This window comes from Protopterus annectens, chromosome 12.part0, assembly GCF_019279795.1.
Source record: "Protopterus annectens isolate FY-2018-M chromosome 12.part0, PAN1.0, whole genome shotgun sequence".
Classification (NCBI taxonomy): domain Eukaryota; kingdom Metazoa; phylum Chordata; order Ceratodontiformes; family Protopteridae; genus Protopterus; species Protopterus annectens.
In genome coordinates, this window is record NC_056746.1 from 141,526,989 (window position 1) to 141,546,784 (window position 19,796).

The 19,796-nt window shown below is 41.3% G+C and overlaps 1 protein-coding gene across 2 annotated transcripts in view; it reads right to left on the minus strand.

The window, feature by feature from the left end:
- ABCC1 (ATP binding cassette subfamily C member 1) overlaps positions 1 to 19,796 on the minus strand; it is a 1,301,041-nt gene that overhangs the window by 964,569 nt on the left and 316,676 nt on the right. For both annotated transcript variants that reach the window (XM_044089159.1, XM_044089158.1), the window contains exon 6: positions 14,517 to 14,578. In XM_044089159.1, coding sequence (XP_043945094.1) covers positions 14,517 to 14,578 — 62 coding nt within the window. The remainder of the gene's footprint in view (positions 1 to 14,516; positions 14,579 to 19,796) is intronic.

Below are 19,796 nucleotides of genomic sequence, written 5' to 3' on the forward strand. Positions count from 1 at the left end.
TGGAATACTGGAAAGAGAATCAATTCGTAGGACTTGTGAACACTCAAGAGTCTTATCCAGGAAGAATCTAAGACATCTGTGCACATCAAGAGAAAGTAGAATCCCTTCTTCCTTATACTGTGGATTAGGGAAGAAAGTGGGAAGATTTGTGGCCTGACCGTTCATTTACTACTTCAGGTATGAAGGAGAGATTTCCCTTAAAAACACTCTGTCCTTAGGAAAATACGGAAGGGATGGGTTGCCATAAGGGTCTGTAGCTTGGAAACACATCTGGCAGATGTGACAGTTACCAGAAGAATAGTCTTCCCAAGTACAAAATTTGAAAGAGGTAGATGCTGCTAGTTCAAAACAAGGGATAGAGGCTTTCCAGTAAAAAGCTGAGGTCCCAAAGCAAGAGGGATAGCTTTCTTTGGAGATTTCAGGTGTAGTACACCATTTAAGAACAGTGTTACCTCCAATCTGGTCAGAAACAGAGGTTCCAGAGGTAGGCACACAGATATGGCTGAAATGTGTGCCTTAACAGATGAGTATGCTAGACCACAGTGCAACAATTCAGACAAATAGACAACCACTGAAGTATTAGCCTGTACAGGGTTCTAATTTTTAGCCAGACACCATACAGTATTTTTTCCATTTTGTCATGCAAGATTTTCTTGTGTTAATTTTTTTGCATCGTGGAGAACCTTAAGCACATCCTCAGAAAAGTGGTATCTACAAGAGATCAGAATCCTAGCATCCATAATATTAGGTTGAGGGATGAAGTAGTGAGCCCTTCTGCTATGTGAGGAAGTCCACTGTGGAGTGCAGCTTCTGGTGATGTCCCTTACTTAGCTAAAAGAGAACGGGGAACTACTGCTGCCTTGGCCAACAGTAGTGAGTCACCAGTAAGATATTTGGATAGACTTAGGATCTTTATCAAGACCTCAAGAAGAAGAGGAAGTGGAGGGAAGGCATACAGGAAACTCCCCCTTCCAAGGAAAGGAGATTGTGGCCATTTTCTAACCTTAAGGACAGCAGGCCCTGGTGCAAAAGAGGGAAAGTTGTTTGTTGTTAATGGAGGCAAAAAGATCCATCTGTGGCACCCTTCGACTGGTGGATTACATCTAGGAAAATCTCTCTGTTCAGCATCCATTTGTAGGGATCCCTTGGTCTGCTTAGAAAGTCCACCAGGACACTGTCCTGTGAAGGAATGTAAATAACTAGGAGGAACAGGTTTACTTGTGAGGCCTGCACCTATGCCACTAGAGCAGTTAGCTGGCAAGATTTGCTCCTCCTTGTACATGTACCACAAGGCCGTTGTTTTGTCTGTGAACACTTTTAAGGCACCTGGTTTCCAAGAAGGGAAAAAGACCTGCAATGCCTGTATTAGTGCCCTAATCTCCATCAGACTGATGTGCCATGACCTTAAATTAGTTGGTATTGTCCCGAACACTCAGATCACCTATCCATGTTCCCCATGCATCTTCTGTGTTTATCTGAGAGCAGGTCCTGTGTGGTGTCTGTGGTTCGAAGATAAGACCTTAGTTGAGCTTCATCTGTGGCATCCACCACAGTATCTCCTTCTTAAGGCAAGGCAGAAGAGGAATCTGTGTACTTGGGGGATGAGACTGTTGGGAAAAGGTGGATTTCAAGTACCAGTAGAGCTTCTTCATATGGAGTATGGCAAAGGGGACCATAGGGATGATATCAATAATACTGATTGGTAGAGAAGCTTCAATAAATCAAAGAGGGGAAAAGGGGCAGCAATGGTGGATTTGTGGTAGTATGGGGCTAATGGCAAGGTATGAGGGTTACATTGTCATGTATTTACATTCCATTAACAACTGCTATTATGGAGCTTAAGAAAATTATGTGAAAAATAATCAGTTTTCAACAGGGAATATTACTTATAGATGGGGACTGTGGCTTGATTTGAAAGAGTGAGGATGTATCAGGAGGACCTAGAAGGAAAATATAACAAGGGTAGATTTCTGAAGAAATGTATGAAAATATTTGGTATAGAATACACAAATTTAGTACTAGGAACTCTAACAGAATTTATATATTATTCCCCAAAACTTTTAGCACAATGACTTAAGCAACAGAAACTTGAAAAGGCTGTCATCAAAATTAGGGAGCACAGGACAAGAAAAATAGCCAGAGATCCTATAAAGACATTAGATATATTTAGCAATTTTTATGAAAATTGTAGAAAGCAGATGAATGTGGAAACCAAGAGACAGCACAAATGGGAATAACATGGAAGATTTAGTTATGCCCAGGTTAGAGAAAGATGATGCACAACAACTTATAGTTAAGGAAGGAGGAGATGAGAAAAACGGTGATCTATAATCAATATGCAGGGAAGACTCCCAGAACAGATGACAGACAGTCTTGTGGAAGTTGGGAAGGAAGAAAGTGATCAGGATCTGGAAGCTTCTGTTTAAAAGTACTTTAAATACAGGGGAAGCCATCAGCATTTTGAAAGAAAGCTGTGGTGGCTATATATCTCCAAAAAGGGTAAAGACCCTTCAGACCCCACCTTACATACACCTACTTAAATTTTAAACACTAACTATAAAGTGCTTATGTCTATACTAGCTAAAAGAATAGCACAGGTGTTGTCAAAATTGACAGATATGCATCAACATGGTTTTGTGGAGGGGAGGCAAACATCTGACAAAATTAATAGAACAAGGATGATCCAGAGAGGAGGAGAATAAGAAAATACCAATGTAGTTAGTGGGTCTTGATGCACAGAAAGTATTTGACAGAGTACTCTGGAATTTTATGCGTATGACAATGGAAATATTTGCATTCCTTGATACAATAAGGTTAATTAGGAGGCTATACTAAGAGTCAGAGGCAAGAATTAAAGTTGTGTTTGAACAGTGGAACCAGGCAGAGATGTTATCTTTCTCCTTTGTGATTTGCTTTACATTCAGAGCCACTGGAAAAGTAAATAAGGGACGCAGAAATCCAAGGATACAACTGGCATGATAATCAAGAAAAGTCAGCTTCATTTGCGGATATTTTGCACTTAATAAATCCAGAAGAGTAGACGTTAATGCTGTAGTGCATTTTGAAAAGTTTGAAGTATTTTCAGGAAATAAATGAATGAAGGTGACACACATGCGCTATAGCCTTCAATTATGTACTTATTCATGATGCTGTTCACCCATACCCATATTTGTGGGGAAAAAAGGTGAAGTATTTAGGAGTGTAGATTAAAAAGGCTTCAGTTACAGCAGCCAAGGATATGAGAGAAGAGACTAAACAAAAGACACAAAAACTGAGAAACTGGAAGCTCTAGTTTATGAAAATGAATAGTAAAATAGAACAAGTGGAAATGTTTTTAGTCCATTTATTTACTTATTTATTTTTAGTTTGTTTACCAGGATGGTCCATTGGGCCACGAAGAGCCCATTTTCAATGGATTCCTAGGAAGAAAAGCTCCATAAAGACATTGTATAATATAAACAAATTATTAGCAATATAGTAATACAGGTGAAGAAATATAGTATTAAAAATACAGTTTAGTAGAAAAAAATTAACAAGAGAACTTAGGAAAACCATTAGTAAATATTTACAAATATATTTGTTCATACTATAGAAATATAACACTAGAAGCAAAAGAGTTTCACATAGGTATCCTATGAGAGTTACAGTAGGGTAAATGGGACAGGGGAGAAGTGAGCAAAGAGGGCAAAGTTAGAAGAAGCAGAGAGAAAAGGAGGAGGTAGAGAGAAAGGTAGTGTAGTGAGAGGTGGTAAAAGAGAAAGGGAGGAGAGGGAAAAAATACGGTGCAATGCCACGGGAGTTATGTGGGGTGAGAGCAGGAACATTCCCAGAGGGATACGAGATGTGAGTGAAGCAAGGTCTTAAAGATAGAGAGGTTATGGGTGGTACGGATATGAGGTGGCAGGGAGTTCCAAAGGTATGCTAAAGCGAAGGATAGTAGATGTTTGCTTGGTGAGTGGGCAGGCTTGTGCAGTTTAATCAGATTTTGGTTATTGGATCTTAGAAGTCTATCAGGTAGGTGCATTTTGAAAATGGAGGCAAGGGAAGGGCAGAGACAGGGACTGAAGATAAGTTTGTGAGCATGGGCGAGTTGAACATAGGTAAGATAACTGGGCAACTCTAATCAATTTAGTTTGTGAAGGACATTACAGTGGTGGGTGGAGGATTTGTAGCCTGTGGCGAACTTGGAAATTTTGTTGCAGCAGGAAGAGAGTTTTGTCTTGAGAGAAGATTGTAGGTTAGTAAGAAGTGGGGCACCATATAGGAGTGAAGGAATGAGGTATGTGGTGGACAGAACAGTAGGAGTGAGGTAGTGATTGTGGTGGTAAAGCATACCAAGTTTCTGGTGGGTTTTTCTGATATTTGTTTGTAGGTGGGTATCAAACTTAAGCTGATCATCAATGAGGACACCTAGTAGTATGGCATAGGATACTACTTCGAGAGATGTATTGTTCTGACTATAGGAAGTCGGGAGTGACAGAGAAGTATGTAAGAGTGGTACAGGATATGTACAAGGGTAGTGCGACAGCGGTGAGATCTGCAGTAGGAGTGACAGATGCGTTCAAGGTGGAGGTGGGATTACATCAAGGATCAGCTCTGAGCCCTTTCTTATTTGCACTGGTGATGGACAGGTTGACAGACGAGATCAGGCAGGAGCCCCTGTGGACTATGATGTTTGCAGATGACATTGTGATATGTAGTGAGCGTAGGGAACAGGTTGAGGAGACCCTGGAGAGGTGGAGATATGCTCTAGAGAGGCGAGGAATGAAGGTCAGCCAGACTAAGATGGAATATATGTATGTAAATGAAAGGGAAGACAGAGGAATGGTGAGGATGCAGGGAGTAGAGTTGGCAAAGGTGGATGAGTTTAAATACTTGGGATCAACAGTTCAGAGTAAGGGCGAGTGTGGAAGAGAGGTGAAGAAGACAGTACAGGCAGGGTGGAGTGGGTGGAGAAGAGTGTCAGGAGTGATTTGTGACAGAGTGAAAGGGAAGGTCTACAAAAGGGTAGTGAGACCAGCTATGTTATATGGGTTGAAGACAGTGGCATTGACTAAAAGGCAGGAGTCAGAGCTGGATGTGGCAGAGTTAAAGATGTTAAGATTTGCACTGGATGTTACGAGGGTAGACAGGATTAGGAATAAGTATATTAGAGGGTCAGCCCAGATTGAACCATTTGGAGACAAAGCCAGAGAGGCAAGATTGCATTGGTTTGGACATGTGCTGAGGAGGGATGCTGGGTATATTGGGAAAAGGATGTTAAGGATGAAGCTGCCAGGTAAGAGGATAAGAGGAAGTCTAAGATAAGGTTTATGGATGTGGTGAGAGAGGACATGCAGGTGGTTGGTGTGACAGAGCAAGATGCAGAGAAGACAGGAAGAAATGAAAACAGGTGATCCGCTGTGGCGACCCCTAACCGGGAAAAGCCAAAAGAAGAAGAAGAAGAAGATTGTTCTGACTAGTGATGGAGAATAGTTTTTGTCTATGGTGGTGGTTTTAGAAGGGGGTAAATATAAGTTTAGTTTTTGATGCATTGAGTGCTAGGTGGTTATCCAACATCCATTGTTCAGTGGAAGAGAAGGCATCTTGGGTTAATTTTATGAGAGTACAGGTGGAGGTAGCAGAAAAGATGACTGTACAGTCATCTGCATATTGCATACGTTTTGCATTAGGGATGGTCTGGTGGAAGTTATTTATGAAAATATTGAACAGTAGGTGACCTAATACGGAACCCTGGGTTACACCTGTAGGAGTATTAAGGAAGGAGGCGGTGGCTTTTCCCATATGACTGCTTATTGCCTATTAGAGAGGTAGCTGGTAAACCAATTGAGAGAGGAGAAAGACAGATTAAGATTAGAGCGTTTAGCTAGAAGAAGGTTGTAAGAGATGGTATCGAAGGCCTTTGATAGGTCTAGAAGGAGTGTAGATACAAGACAGCCAGAATCACGAGTTTTGTTAACAGTTTCAAGGAAGGAGAGGAGAGCAGTGGCAGTGCTGTGGCCAGGTCTGAATCCATGCTGTGTGGGAGTAAGCAGGTGGTTATCTATGAGGCAGAGTAAAAGTTGTAGGTGGATGCATTTTTCAGGAATTTTTGAGATGGGAAGAAGATGGTGATAAGTCAGAAATTGGGAATATTTATTTGACATTTGTTTACTGGGTTAGTCCAGCTGGGACACAACCCTTCTTCAGTGGAGACCCCAGGGAGAAAAGCTCCACAGTAATTACATACAATATGTTGAATAAGTATCAAGTTAATAAAAAAAAAAAGAAAAAAGTACATAAAATAAGTAAAGCAGATTAAACGTGCATGGCAATTAGAATCAACATTATAGCACATGTAGGTACAATGCAGAGTTCAGAAATATAAATGGTTATAATTGTAAGGAATACAAGATTATTAAGAGTGTAGTTACAAATAAGTAAGAATTTCTAAGCTTAATATTTAACTGATGAGTCATATACCAAAAACAGCAAAGATTGGCGTAGTATGTAAAGATAAAAGGTAAAGTAGCGAAAAGGATTTTAAAAAGAGTATAGAGGCAAAGAGGAAGGAAAAGATAATTAGAAAAATTTTAGATAATGAGGGTTAAAAAAAAGGGGGAGAGATAGAATAGCCAAGAGAGGCGAGTCTCTTGTTATACTGTTGTTCTTACCATAGAGGGTACTCTGACTCGGTTAATGAACTAAGTCAGGAAGTTATTGAAAAAAGAGCTAGGGGGCATTTTAGACCCATTTTGGGTGATAAGCACAATAGGATGGTCCCTACTGAAATGACTGAGGCAGTTTCTTCTGTTTCATCAATGGACAGTAACAATGTTAATATTCCTATTATAAATGGTAATGATGAAACAATGAGCAATAATAATAAAAACATTTCTCATGCTTTCCTTACATTTAGCAATGATAGCTATATGATTAGGAACATTCTTTATAAGAACTGGGAAATTTTGCAGAGAGATACACCTTAAGGGAACGTTTGGGTGCTTCCCCCATTTTTGTCTATAAAAAAGGACAAAATGTAAAGTCAGCCTTACACATTCTGCCTACTTGTAAAATAGGTCGCATGCATAAATGTGGTTCATGTGTATTTTGTCACTATATTCTTGACATACATAGCCTTCTTGGATTGACTGATTTATTAGAATGCAGATAGGGAAAGTAATGGCTTCAGCAACTATTTTTAGAAAGCAGGAAGGAATGTTATCAGGGGTGTTGGAGCATGGTTTCAAGTTCAGACGTTTTTGATGGAGAAGGGAAGGGGTTGAGATGAGGATATAGCATTATCAGTGAAGGTTGATGTTAGTTTACCTATGGAGTCAATGAAGAAGGAGTTAAACTGAGTGGCTAAGTCCAGGTCGGAGGCATTTGGATCAGAACAGGGGTTTTCTTTTCTACCAGGATTGGGGAGGGAGGTGATACTATTCCAGGATTTTTTTAGGTTTGTCTTGTTGTTATTTTGAAGTATGGAGAAATAAGATTTGCGGTCAGATGCAATAAATCTTTTGACTTTGTTACGAAGTAGTTTGTATTCATTCAGGGTGATGGAAGTTTTATTTTTCTGATAGTGTTTCCAGGCTTTGTCTCGAAAGCTGCATAGCCTTATATATGTACTAGGAATATTTTCATCAACTAGAAGAGAAGTTGTGAAAAATAAAAATTTATCATCCCAAAAGAACAAGGTGGTTTCAGATTACCTGATTAGAAGGGATATTTTAGAGTTATACAGTTATGGCTCACATACATAACACAAGCATAAGGGTATAATTCAAAGTGGTTAGGGACAGTGAAACCGGTGGGGGTTCAAGAAAGAAGAACAGAGTGGGATTTTGGATGCAGAGCCTTAAAGAGAATAATAAGCACATAAAATGTTTAATATCCATAAATTTGCATAAAGTATTCAAAAAAACTATGCCAACACATGAATGGAGAAATGAGACTTTCTCCAATTAGGGATGACTGCAAGTAGGAGTACAGAAAACAAGCAAGAAAATGCTGGAAGTTACGAGAGAAAACTGGCAGAGGAATCGGGTATTGGGAGCAAATAAATATACAGGTAGACAGGGAAAGGTAATAGAGTAGGATGAGGTCAAATTGCATATACAATTGTGCAAAGACAGAATACTATACATACTGTCTGTCCAGTGTGGATAAAGGAATAAAGCTTTTGCTAATCACTGAGCAACCCATTGATCCTATAAATGCAGACACCCACAATGACCTAGGAAATAAAAAAAATATACCAGATGAAAAAAAAATATGAGCAAATGTCAAAAAGTAGTAATATAAATTATTTCTTTGAGTCCCGTTTCATCAAAGGGACAGTTACATGAACTAAAGCACAATATCCTTACTGAAGAAGCTTACTCACAGTGGACTTCACTCTGTACCCTCACATTAAACATAATAAACTCCAATGCTACTCAAACTCACGGAAAAATGACACTTTCACAACACTGCCACAGCAGCAAAATAGGACTTAAGGAAAAGTACAGTTGCGTACACTTACCATAAATGTAGATGTTGAGTGTATTCACTGTTGCAGTCATTACATTTGGGTAATTTGCTTGCAGGTTGCCCTCAGTTGGCCTGATTAACAAAGTCTTGGGTCCTGTGTCGGTTGCTGTCCCTTCTTCCATGACGTCAGCGGTATAAAACATGCAACCGACACCATCCCCAGATGTCGGGTGGTCCCCTAATGGGAAGCAAATAAACATAAAAACACAAAGGTATACCTCCAACAAAAAGCAAATACACCAAAAAGGCTTTTAAGCATAGTAAATTAAAGTAGAGGTATATCCAGAAAAAGTTAGGGGGCTGGAGGGAGGGTAACCAGGACTGCAACAGTGAATACACTCAAACATGTACATTTATGGTAAGTGTACACAACTGTACTATGTTCTTCGTGTTTCACTGTTGCAGTCATTACATTTGGGTAGATTTCCAAAGCTATAGTTGGGAGGAGGAGTTTTAGAGAAAATTGGCAAATGATAATGCTTGGTGAAATTATGTACAGAACTCCAGGTGGCAGCTTCTAGGATGTCCCTGGTAGGAACACCTCTGAGAAAGGCTGCAGAAGTAGATGCAGCCCTGGTGGAGTGAGATCTGATCCCCTGGGGATAGGTTTTTCATGGTGCTTACAGCAAAAATTAATGCAATGGCTTATCTATTTAGAAATGGTTTGTTTTGAAATAGCCTTCCCCACTGCCCCTGCAGCAAATGCTACCAGCAGTTGTTCAGATTTTCTTCGAGGTTTAGTCCTGTCCAAGTAGAATCTAAGTTGTCTGTGCACATCCAAGGAATGCAGAATCCATTCCCCTTATGTTCTGTGGATTGGGAAAGAAGGTTGGCAAATGAATGGACTGATTAAGAGCCACACTGGATACCACCTTGGGTATAAAGGATGGACTGGTCCTGAGTGAAACCTGTCCGCATGAAAGATGATGAAAGGGTCCACTGCCATAAGGGCCTGTAATTCAGATATCCTAGCTGAAGTGATTGCTAAAAGGAAAGCCATCTTCCAAGAAAATATTTTGTCTGCAGTAGCAGCTGGCTCGAAAGGATGTAGGGTGAGTTTCTCCAATAAAAAGTTAAGGTCCCAGACAGGATTTGAAGCTCTCCTAGGTGGTCTCAAATTTCTGGCCCCTCTGAGGTACTGCTTGAGCAAAGGATTAGAGAAGAGGGGAGGGTTCTGTGTTATAATGAGCTGATGGCCAAGGCATGGATTTTAATGGAGGAAAAAGACAGGCCCTTGTGAAGCATCTCAGTTAAATATTGCAAAATCTGAGGTAAATTGGGCACTGCTGTGCTCATCTCTTGAATCTGGTTCCAGGCACAGAATCTTTTTCATTTTCAGCATAAGATTGTCTAGTACTAGGCCCCTTGCCTCTAAGATGACATCCATCACAGGTTTGCTGAGGGATGACAAGGGTGAGTTTAAGTAATTAGCCAAGCGGCAAGGTTCAGTGTTGGAAACAGAGTGCAGAATCTGGTTCTCCTGCTGAGACAGCAGGGAAGGGGTCTGAGGCAGGTGCCATGGAGATAACTGCGACATGCTGCGCAAGAGGGGGTACCAGTGTTGGCGCGGCCAGTGTGGAGTAATCAAAATCATCCTTGGTTTGTCCTGTTTGACTTTTAGCAGAACTTTGGAGAGCAGAGGCAGTGGGAGGGAAGGCGTAGACTGATAGGTTTTTCCAACTGAATTACAGAGTATCCACTTTCCAGGCTTGTTTGTGGGGAGTCCTTGTGCAAAACTTGTTCAATTGGTAGTTCTGAGGGAGGCAAATAGGTCTATGTCTGGGCTCCCCAATTCGCTTGTCAACATGTTGAAAATCCTTGGTTCCAGTTTCCACTCGTGTGGGTCCATGAGATTTCTGCTTAGTCCGTCTGCCAGTGTATTTAATTTTCCTGGCAGGAATTGGGCTTGTAGGTGCATTTGGTAGCTCAAGGCTGTGTTCCACAATGCCATGGCTGGTCTGCAGAGGGGGTAGGAATGTGTACCCCCCCGATTGTTTATGTGCCACATACATAACCGTGATGTTGTCAGTCTTTACCATTAGTTGTCCTGGAAGAATGTAGCCCTTGAAGGCTGTCAGAGCATTCTGTACAGCTAACATTTCTTTTTGATTGATATGCAGGTGCATTTGACTTGGGTTCCATTTGCCCTGAATGCACTTCCCTGCCAGGTGAGCCCCCCAATGCACAGTCGGATGCATCTGTTGTTAGGGTTTGGGTGGCAGGGGGTAGTGTGAATGATAGTCCCTTGTTTTGGTGGCAGGCCTCTGCCCACCAGAGAAACTCTAGGCGTAGGCAAGGTATGATAGGAATCATTGTTTCTAGGCTGTGAGAATGTTGACCCCATAGGCTTTTTAGATACCACTGTAGTTTCCTCACATGCAGTCTTGCATACGGAATTAGAATAATGCAAGAGGCCATGAACCCCAAGGCTTGTAGTATTTGTCTTGCAGATAGCAGGGTTTTTGTGGCCACTTGTTGGAAGTAGGTTATCAAATGAATTTGCTTTTCTGGCATGAGGTAAGCCATCTGGAAAGTTGTATTTAAGCTTGCTCCCAGGAATATAATTTGTTGACAGGGTACCAGGTGAGATTTCTTTTCATTTATGGTGTACCCCAGACAAGTTGGAACCCTTTTTACAAATGCCAGATGATTCAAAAGTATGCCCTGGGTTTCTGCCTGAATTAGACAATCGTCCAGGTATGGGTATATTTTAATACTTCTTTACCTGCAAAATGCAGTAACTGGAGCCAGGCACTTTGTGAATACCCAGGGTGCAGTAGGCAAGCTAAAAGGCAGTGCAGAGAACTGATAATGCGTGTAGCCTGCTTTGAAGCGTAGGTATCTTCTGCAAGATTCCCTAATTGGGATGTGCAGGTATGCTTCTTTTAAATATAGTGTTGCCAACCAGATGTCTTTGCCTAGCATAGGAAGTAATTGGTGAAGAGTCAGCATCTTGAATTTCGGAATCTCCAGAAAGGTGTTTTGATTAGACAGGTCCAGGATTGGATGCCATGATTTGTCTTTTCCGGGTACCAGGAAAAGTCTGGAGTAGAAACCTTGTCCCTTTTCCTCTTCTGGTACCAGCTGAATAGCCCCCATGCTTAATAGAGAAAGTACTTGTTTTTGAGCCTCTGCCCACTGATTTGGGGGCATGTCTGGCCACCCATTTGGTGTTGGCAATGTGTGGAAATGAAATCTGTATCCCTGGGACACTGTATTTAAAACCCATTTGTCCTGGGTTAGGAGTTCCCTGTTCTTTGCATGAAGAGCAATACCCCCCCCCCCAAAGGGGCGGTCAGAAGATAAGTGCTTGGAAATTTTAAAAGGAAGTCATTGAGACTGCTTACCATAGGGGGGGGGTCTTGTTATTCCCGGATTTGGAAGTGGAGGCCCCCAACTGCTTGGTTCTGAGAGACCCTGGGACTGAAACCTGGGGTGTTTGCTGTGTCTGGGTTTGGCTTGAGAAGACCTGGAAGGGACTGGAAAGGACCAGTTCTTAAGTAGGCCAGTGCCTACTAAATCTAAGAGGCTGCACTTGTAAAAAATCTTTAACAGTTTGCATAGATTTAGCTTTATCTTCCATCCTTTTAAGAACTTCTTCAGCCTTGTTGCCAAACAGGTGGTCCTGATTTAAAGGAGCATCCAACAATTTAGCTTTAAAATGATCAGGCAAAGATTGCTCCTTAAGCCAAGCACGCCTTCTAAGCACAGACCCAGAAACAGCAGCCCTGCAAGAGGATTCTAAACAATCAAAACCACGTTGCAAAGTATGTTTTCCAACTTGCTCAGCAGAATGCATTAAATCCTGTAAATCTTTATTATCCACACAGTCAGGAATCAACATCATTTTCTGTTTAAGCAGTGCAATGACATGTTGCTGATATTTTAACATATGAAACTGGCAGTTTAAAGCTTTGATTGCCAAGGTTGCTGAAGTATAAACCTTTTTACCCCATCTATCCAGCACCCTAGAGTCTCTATCAGAAGAGGTAGGATTTTTAGCAGTAGAAGCCTTAATGCCCTTGGGCCCCTGAGAAATAGTTTCTGGATCGGCAATTGGATTTTTGAAAAGGAACTTGTGGGACTCAGAAACTTTATAGTATCTGTCAGGTTTACTAGGAGCAGGAGGCAGGGCATCAGCGGCCCAACTGGATTCCAAGTAAACTTCAACAACAATGTCTAGTACAGGAGGAATAGCCAAAGACCTATGCTGAGGTAGTAGAAGGAAATCCCTAAGCCTCTTTTTTGAATCAGAAAATTCCTGGCTTTCCCAGTGAAAATGCTCCCTTAGAGTATGTAAAGTTTTCCCAAAAGAAAAATCCTCAAGAGGGGAAGCAGAAGGAATAGAATCCTCTGCATCAAAATCCTCATAAGTAGGTAAGGACAACTCCAGGTCATCAGAAGAGTCAGTAGAAACAGAATCCTGATCAGAAGATTTATAATCAAGCTCAGCCCTAGGCCTCTTTGGGGGGGGGGGGGGTGACAACCCCTGATTAGAGTTATTAGATCTTCAGCCATTTTTATCATTTGTTTTTTAGGCATAGGGGCCTGAGCACGTGGCCTGGGCATCGGTTTTTTAGACATGGATCGAGATTTAGGCCTTAGTAATGAAGGAGGCATTGATTTAATATGCAAGTCCGTAGACCTGAATACATCCTCGGAAGCCAGTGCCTGCTCAGCCGCTCCAGACCCATCCAAGGTATAGACATCCGCGGGTTCCATAGTTGAAGTATCTTGCGGCATATTGGACTTCAAATGAATCTCAGTAGAGGCCTGCGAATCAGAAGTAGCTGGTATCAGGGGGCTGCGAAAGCGCCTCACTGAGTAACAGTGAACTGGCGACTGGCTTAGGAGAAGCGTCTGCAGTTTTGGACCTCGGCGTCCTGCCTCTGTCTTTATCTTTGCGTTTTTTCAGAATCCCAGTAGTCGGATGGCTAACCAACGACATTTCTGGATAATTAAACCGAGAACCGAAATATTTAGAGGCAAAAATATACCAGCGATGGATAGTGCGCTGATTAAATAAAGCACAAAACAGACAGCAAGGTACGTCGGGGTCAGGGCCTAGGCAAGGAATACAGTACGAATGAAAATCTTTATGAGGTATTTGCTTTCCACAAGTAATGCAATTATTAACTTTTACTGACATCGGTAAGGAGCAAGAAAAAGTTTCCCCAATGGGGTACTTAGCTTTTAGTTGAAGACTTCGGTTCTGAAACTCGAAAACGTAAACTTCAGGAGTCGGCCAACCGGCACTTGCGAACTGCTTCTGCTTTGGGTACCACACGGCAAGAAAGACTGATGTAATGGCATTGGCTGCATGTTTTATACCTCTGACAACCTGATGTCATGGAAAAAGGGACAGCAACTGACGCAGGACCCAAAACTTTCTTAATCAGGCCGACTGAGGGCAATCTGCAAGCAGATTACCCAAATGTAATGACTGCAACAGTGAAACGTGAAGAACATCAACCAGTTATTGATAAAAAATAAATTACAAAACCCAGACATGCAGTTATCACCACTCAGTGGTAGAAATTCAGCAACAAACTTGATGCAGTGCCATTCATTCAGATATAAATTTGCTCTAATTCAGGATTATGGAAGGAGCAGGATCCTGTCTGGGCACTCAGCAGGCTTAAAGCAAAGAAATAAATCCATGACAAGATGCTAGTCTATTACAGGATGTAGTGACAGCATACATCTACAACAGTTTTTAAACCAAATCACCTATTGCATGCCTTTAGGATGTGAGAAGAAAGTACATCCTGGTGAGAACCCATGTGGACAGAAGGACGTGAAAATTGCATAAACTGGATAATGGTGAAGTTGCAGCACTAACCGCTATACAACTGTGCTGTGCAGCATGGTGTTGGCACGACTAATGTGACTTCAATAAACTGTTTATCTACTTACAGGACTAAAACTGATGTAGCCTGAGGTTAGATTAAATACATAACTTCATTTTTAGTTATTTAACAACTACACCAAGGCCTTCTTACCTTGTGATCCACCAAAATGTGATTCGTGATAGAAAGGATGCATTACCTTCGGGGCAAGGATGCTGGAGGAAAAAAAAACGGATGAAATCATCAATATCTGCTAACATAACATGCAGAAATCATTTTCAGCTCAATGCACAACAATAAAATTATTTTTGTATCCAAGACTTAAAATGCAAAAGAGCACACAGTGGATGGGAAAAATACAATTCTGTTAAAGAACTAACCTTAAATGTAGATGTTAAAGGATATTCACTGTTGCACTCCTTAATTCAAGATATCCTACTTGCAGGTAGCTCAGTACCAAGCCTGACATCAAGAGCTGTAGCTTCTCTCCAGGCTTCAGACAACTACCTTCACTGTCACTTAAGGCATTAGTGGTATAAGAAGTGCATCAGTCAATGCCACCTTCAGATCCTTCTTGCCCTGACAAAACCAGGTGAGAGAACAGTGACACCAAAGCCTTAGTTGGCAAGGAGGGGACAAATCGCTTGTGACACAGGTTCCACCCTAGAAGGCCTCTCTCTCCTTTTTCTGGGAAATACAACAAAGAGAGGAAAGGGAGTAGAGTAAGGAGATGATGGGGAACGTGAGAAATAGATCAGATGGGGCACCACTCTGAGGGCACCAAGCACAAAAGGGTGAAGATGGGAGGGAACCTAGACTACATGACTGAATGTATTCAAACATAGCAATTTAATTGATTTCTTTTCCTGTATGTTTTTGCCCCTGCTAATCACTAAGCTTCTCTCAATTTGACTTGTGCCAATTCCTTCCCCACCGGGGAGGGGTTACCACCAGATCCACTAAGGTGAACGTTACCCAAGGGGGTATCATTTAGGTAGCCATAAGGGTTCCTTGTGTCCTCACATGCATCCTGGCGATGAGGACACCAAGTTCTAACTCCACCCCTTGTGGAGACATGCACACCTGCATTACAAAAATGCACTTTCCTGCAGTAAGTAAACTAAATATAATAGTAGATTGTCTAATAGATCACTGTTGTAGTAGCTTAAGTTAAATAGGTCCAAACCCCTGTGGCCAGCCAGCTTCATAAAGCTTTGGGTGTCTTCCCCATGCTCCAACCATCAGAAGCCAAGTGAAATCCATAAATTGAAGAGCAAAAAGCTTCAGAGCACTTTTTTTGCCCAGGAGGGAGGCAAGAGCCCAGAAGTACCATGGACACAAGCAGTAACTATATATACAAAAAAAAAGGAAAGGAAAAATACACACATTAGCAACACCAAAAGAACACATGCAAGAAGGTTAGCTACTGCAGCGGTGACTTATTAGAACATCCACCGTTACATGCACCACCACTGCAGTGACTGATTAGAACATCCAGTGTTACATGCACCACTGCTGCAGTAGTGTAAGGTATACGGGTAGATTACTACAGCTTAGAAAAAAGAAAAAGGGAGCAGACACAAGTCAAATTGAGAGAAGCTTAGTGATTAGCAGGGGCAAAAACATACATGAACAGACTTCAAAAGACTTTGGTGAACGGTCCTAGCAAACCCTGTTCACCCTGGAAAAGTAATCCAGTTTGTAGTACTTTATAAAAGTATGTACAGTGGATGAAGTTGTCTCTAGAATACTTGAGTCCAATCTTTTCCAAAAACACACAAAAGAAGCCAATGCCTTTGCAGAATGAGCTGAAACCCTGCCTGAAAATGGCTTACTGTAGTGAGCATAATGAAAGAGCACTATCCATGTGCAAATAAGCTGCACTGACACTGGCTTGTCTGTTCCAGTTACTTGTAACGGAGACAAACTGCTGGACACGTTCACTGAAATGTCAAGGTTTGCCTAGGTAGTATATGAGCTGCATGTTTATATCCAGAGAGGGAAGAATCCTCTCTCTGTTTACTGGATTAGAAAAAAAAAAAAAGACTGGGATATGAACAGTCTGGCTTAAAGTAAATTCTGAGATGACTTTAGGCATAAAGGTAGATTTTTTTCTGGGAAATTCTGAGTCTCTTAGAACATGTCAAAGCAATAAGCAAAACAGTCTTCCTTGTTAAGGACCTCAAATGAACCAGACATGCTAGTTGAAATGGAGAGAAAGTAAGGTGCTCAAGCACAAAATTACGATTCCAAGGAGGAGCCACATGTTTCCTAGGTAAGCAAGTATGCGATAGCCCTTACAAAAAGTGTTTAACCTGAGCAATAACAGAGGTGTGGGGGGGGTCTAATAGTAGACAAGCAGAAATGGCAGAAACATGTTATTTTGATAGGAGTATGAAAGGCCACTTGTCAATAACTCACACAAATTATCAAAAAAAAAAAAGAAAACAGGCTGAAGGGCCTGAAGAAGATCCTGGCTCTTCAACTGGAACCAATTAGAAAATATTTTTCACTTGCACATTACAAGATTTTCTAGTAGCAGGTTCTCTCACCTCCTTCAATACCTACTGCACCTCCACAGAAAAAAAAGCCCCTATAAAGTATCAAATTCTATCATGCAGACAGTTACTTGAAGTTAGCTAAAGATTAGCCAGACTGGCATGTATTAAGTTCCCCCTTGTCTTGGGTGAATAAATTAAAACTACCCCTTGTCTTGTGTGAGTAAATTCAGTCTGTGGGGAAGCTTGTGGTAATTGCCCTTGGCGAAACTGAAAAGGAAGAAAGAGCTGCTGAAGCATTGGCCAGAAGGAAGTCAGCACCATAATTTCTGAAGAGTACTTTTGCATCTTTAAAAGACCCTATAAATCAGTAGAAAAGCATTTAGGAACATTCCTGTCCAAGGGAACGAGGCAGCATCTGTCTTCCAGGCCCAACTTCAAGGAGCCCTGGGGACATTTCTGTAGTTTTCTGTTCTGAAAGATGGCAAACATATACTTCAGGTGTTTCCCACAGTTGGATCAATGTTTTGGAAGATCCCAGGATGAATTGTCTATTTGTAGGGGGTCTATCCTGGTCCTGCTGAGCTTGTCAATAAGTTCTGGTATCCCCATGCCTATATACTACCATCACTATGGTGCTACCATCCAATCTCACTCTAACAAATCCCAGAACTTGGATATGAAAGTGCAAAATGTGTACATGTTGCATCCAGACTACTTGGAAGTACCACTGTATCTTCCTCATGAGTACTCTGGCAAGGGGAAACATTAAATCGTCAGTGTCATGTACCCCAGAATCTTGTGAAATGCCCATGAAGATGCACAACTATGACTAGAGAAAACTCAGGAAGAACTGTTGAAGCATTATCTGCTTTATTTATCTGGAGGTAGAAAAGCTCTTCCCAAGGCAGAGTCCAATAAACATACCAGGAAAATCACTGCATGAGAAAGGATGAAAGAAGACTTCAGAAAACAGATTTGAAACCCCAGCCCGATTAGACTTTTTCTTTTTTTTCTTTTTATTTATTTAACATTTGTTGACCAGGTTGGTCCGACTGGGCATGTGCTCATTTTCTGCAGAGACTCAAAAAGAAAAGCTCTAGAAAGTAGACAACATAATCACAATACAGTTACAATAGTAATTTCATACAGTTACAATACATACATGGTGAAATGGACAAAAATAAGTGTGTTAATAGTAAGCACATACAGACTGCATCCTACACAAAGCTCCATTACATTTTCTCATTGGCATAAGGCATTTACATTGAGATGCAAGGCCTCCTCTTACGCTTGTTCAAAGTAAACAGAGATAAGATACAGTATTAGTGTAGGCTAAGGAGGTTTTGGGCTAAACAGTCACAGTACATTTGTTTACAGATAGTTCATTAGTAATTTGTAACACTACAGGACTGAAAAAACATAGTATATAATGTATCCTGTGGATGGAAGCAGAGGTTGACAGAAAGGTGGGTTCGTAGACAGTAAAGGGGAGCATTTAAATGAAGGAGTAATTGATAGAGTGGGGCAAAAGAGAAAGACTAAGCTGGGTCAGAACAAGAGCAAGTCCAAGAGTTTAGTAGATTATCTTTTAGTGCTATCTTGAAACAATTTATGTTGGAGATTAGTCTTGTATACTGGGGTAGTTTATTCCAAGCAGTTGCAACTGGGTGGCTCTAGAGAAGTTTGCCAGTGGATTTGTAGGTTTGTAGATATGGACGGGGTGTTGATCAGAGCTGTGAAATGTACCGTTAGGACATGGGGAGAGAGAGAGACAGGCAGGAGAGGTTTTGGTTAAGAATGAAGTGAGTGAGGAGAAGTTGAGGCAGGAGGAGCTGATGGTGAAATTCAAGCCACTGTAAGTTTTATTTAGTGAAAGGCAGTGGTGTGAGCGATATGGTAAATTGGCAGCAAATCTAGCAGTGTTTCTATATGCAAGTTCCAGCTTAGTCAATAAGTTAGTTTGAAAGTTAATGAGGACAGGGGCAGCATATAGAAGGGTGGTTAGTAACTAGGCTTGAGCCAGGGGAGGCTTATTTTCTCAGTTGTACTTCTAGTACAAAAGACTTGCATTCTGTGAATTTGTGCAGAGCTACAGTAGAGCCAACTACCTGGCTGTCTATAACCATCTGATATACCAATTGATAAGTATACTTTTTTGCACTCGATTGTACTGTACTGCATTTATACATTTGTCCTCTGTATTCTGTGTGCATTGTTTGTTTTTCCCTCTCTTCCACTCAGGTGGTGTGGTATTCTTAAAGGTGGCTTTGGAATTGCCCGCCCCTGCTATAAAATCAATTTTGGTCACTCCTCCCATTCCCGTCTCATTTGTTCACTCAACTGAGTACAGTGAGATCATTTAGGAAGGACAACCCCCTTGCTTCTTTGATTTTGGACACTCCTCCCTGTCCCATCTCATCAGCTCAGTCTACTGAGTAGAGAGAGAGCATTTGGGAAGGCCAACCCCCTTAGCTTATTATTTTTGCTGTGTGATCTTAAGTGTTCAAGTGCTTTTATTCTACTGCACTTATTACTGCTTATTAGAAGCCTGATTATATTTATCTGTTATTCTAAGCATCTTAGTTTTGGTTTTAGCACTTGTGCTTCAGTCCAGTTACTTTACATTTAATTAAGGTTTTTGTGGTCTATCTACACTCTTGTGGACAAACCCGTATCAAAGCCCTCTCTACATAAGTCCGCCCAACTATTCGGAACAGCCCAACTATTCGGAACACTATGTCTGGACAATTCCCATCAGTTTCCTCTGCCAGCCTGGTCGACATGGGCATACTGAGACAGTATAGCAACTGCCTATTGCTTACAACAAAAAATAACTGACTTCAACAATTGGCTTAGATGGGAACACAAACAGGTTGCAGCATGGAGTGCCTCAGTGCCAAAAAATCTGAGCGGACACTGTCAAATTTAGGGA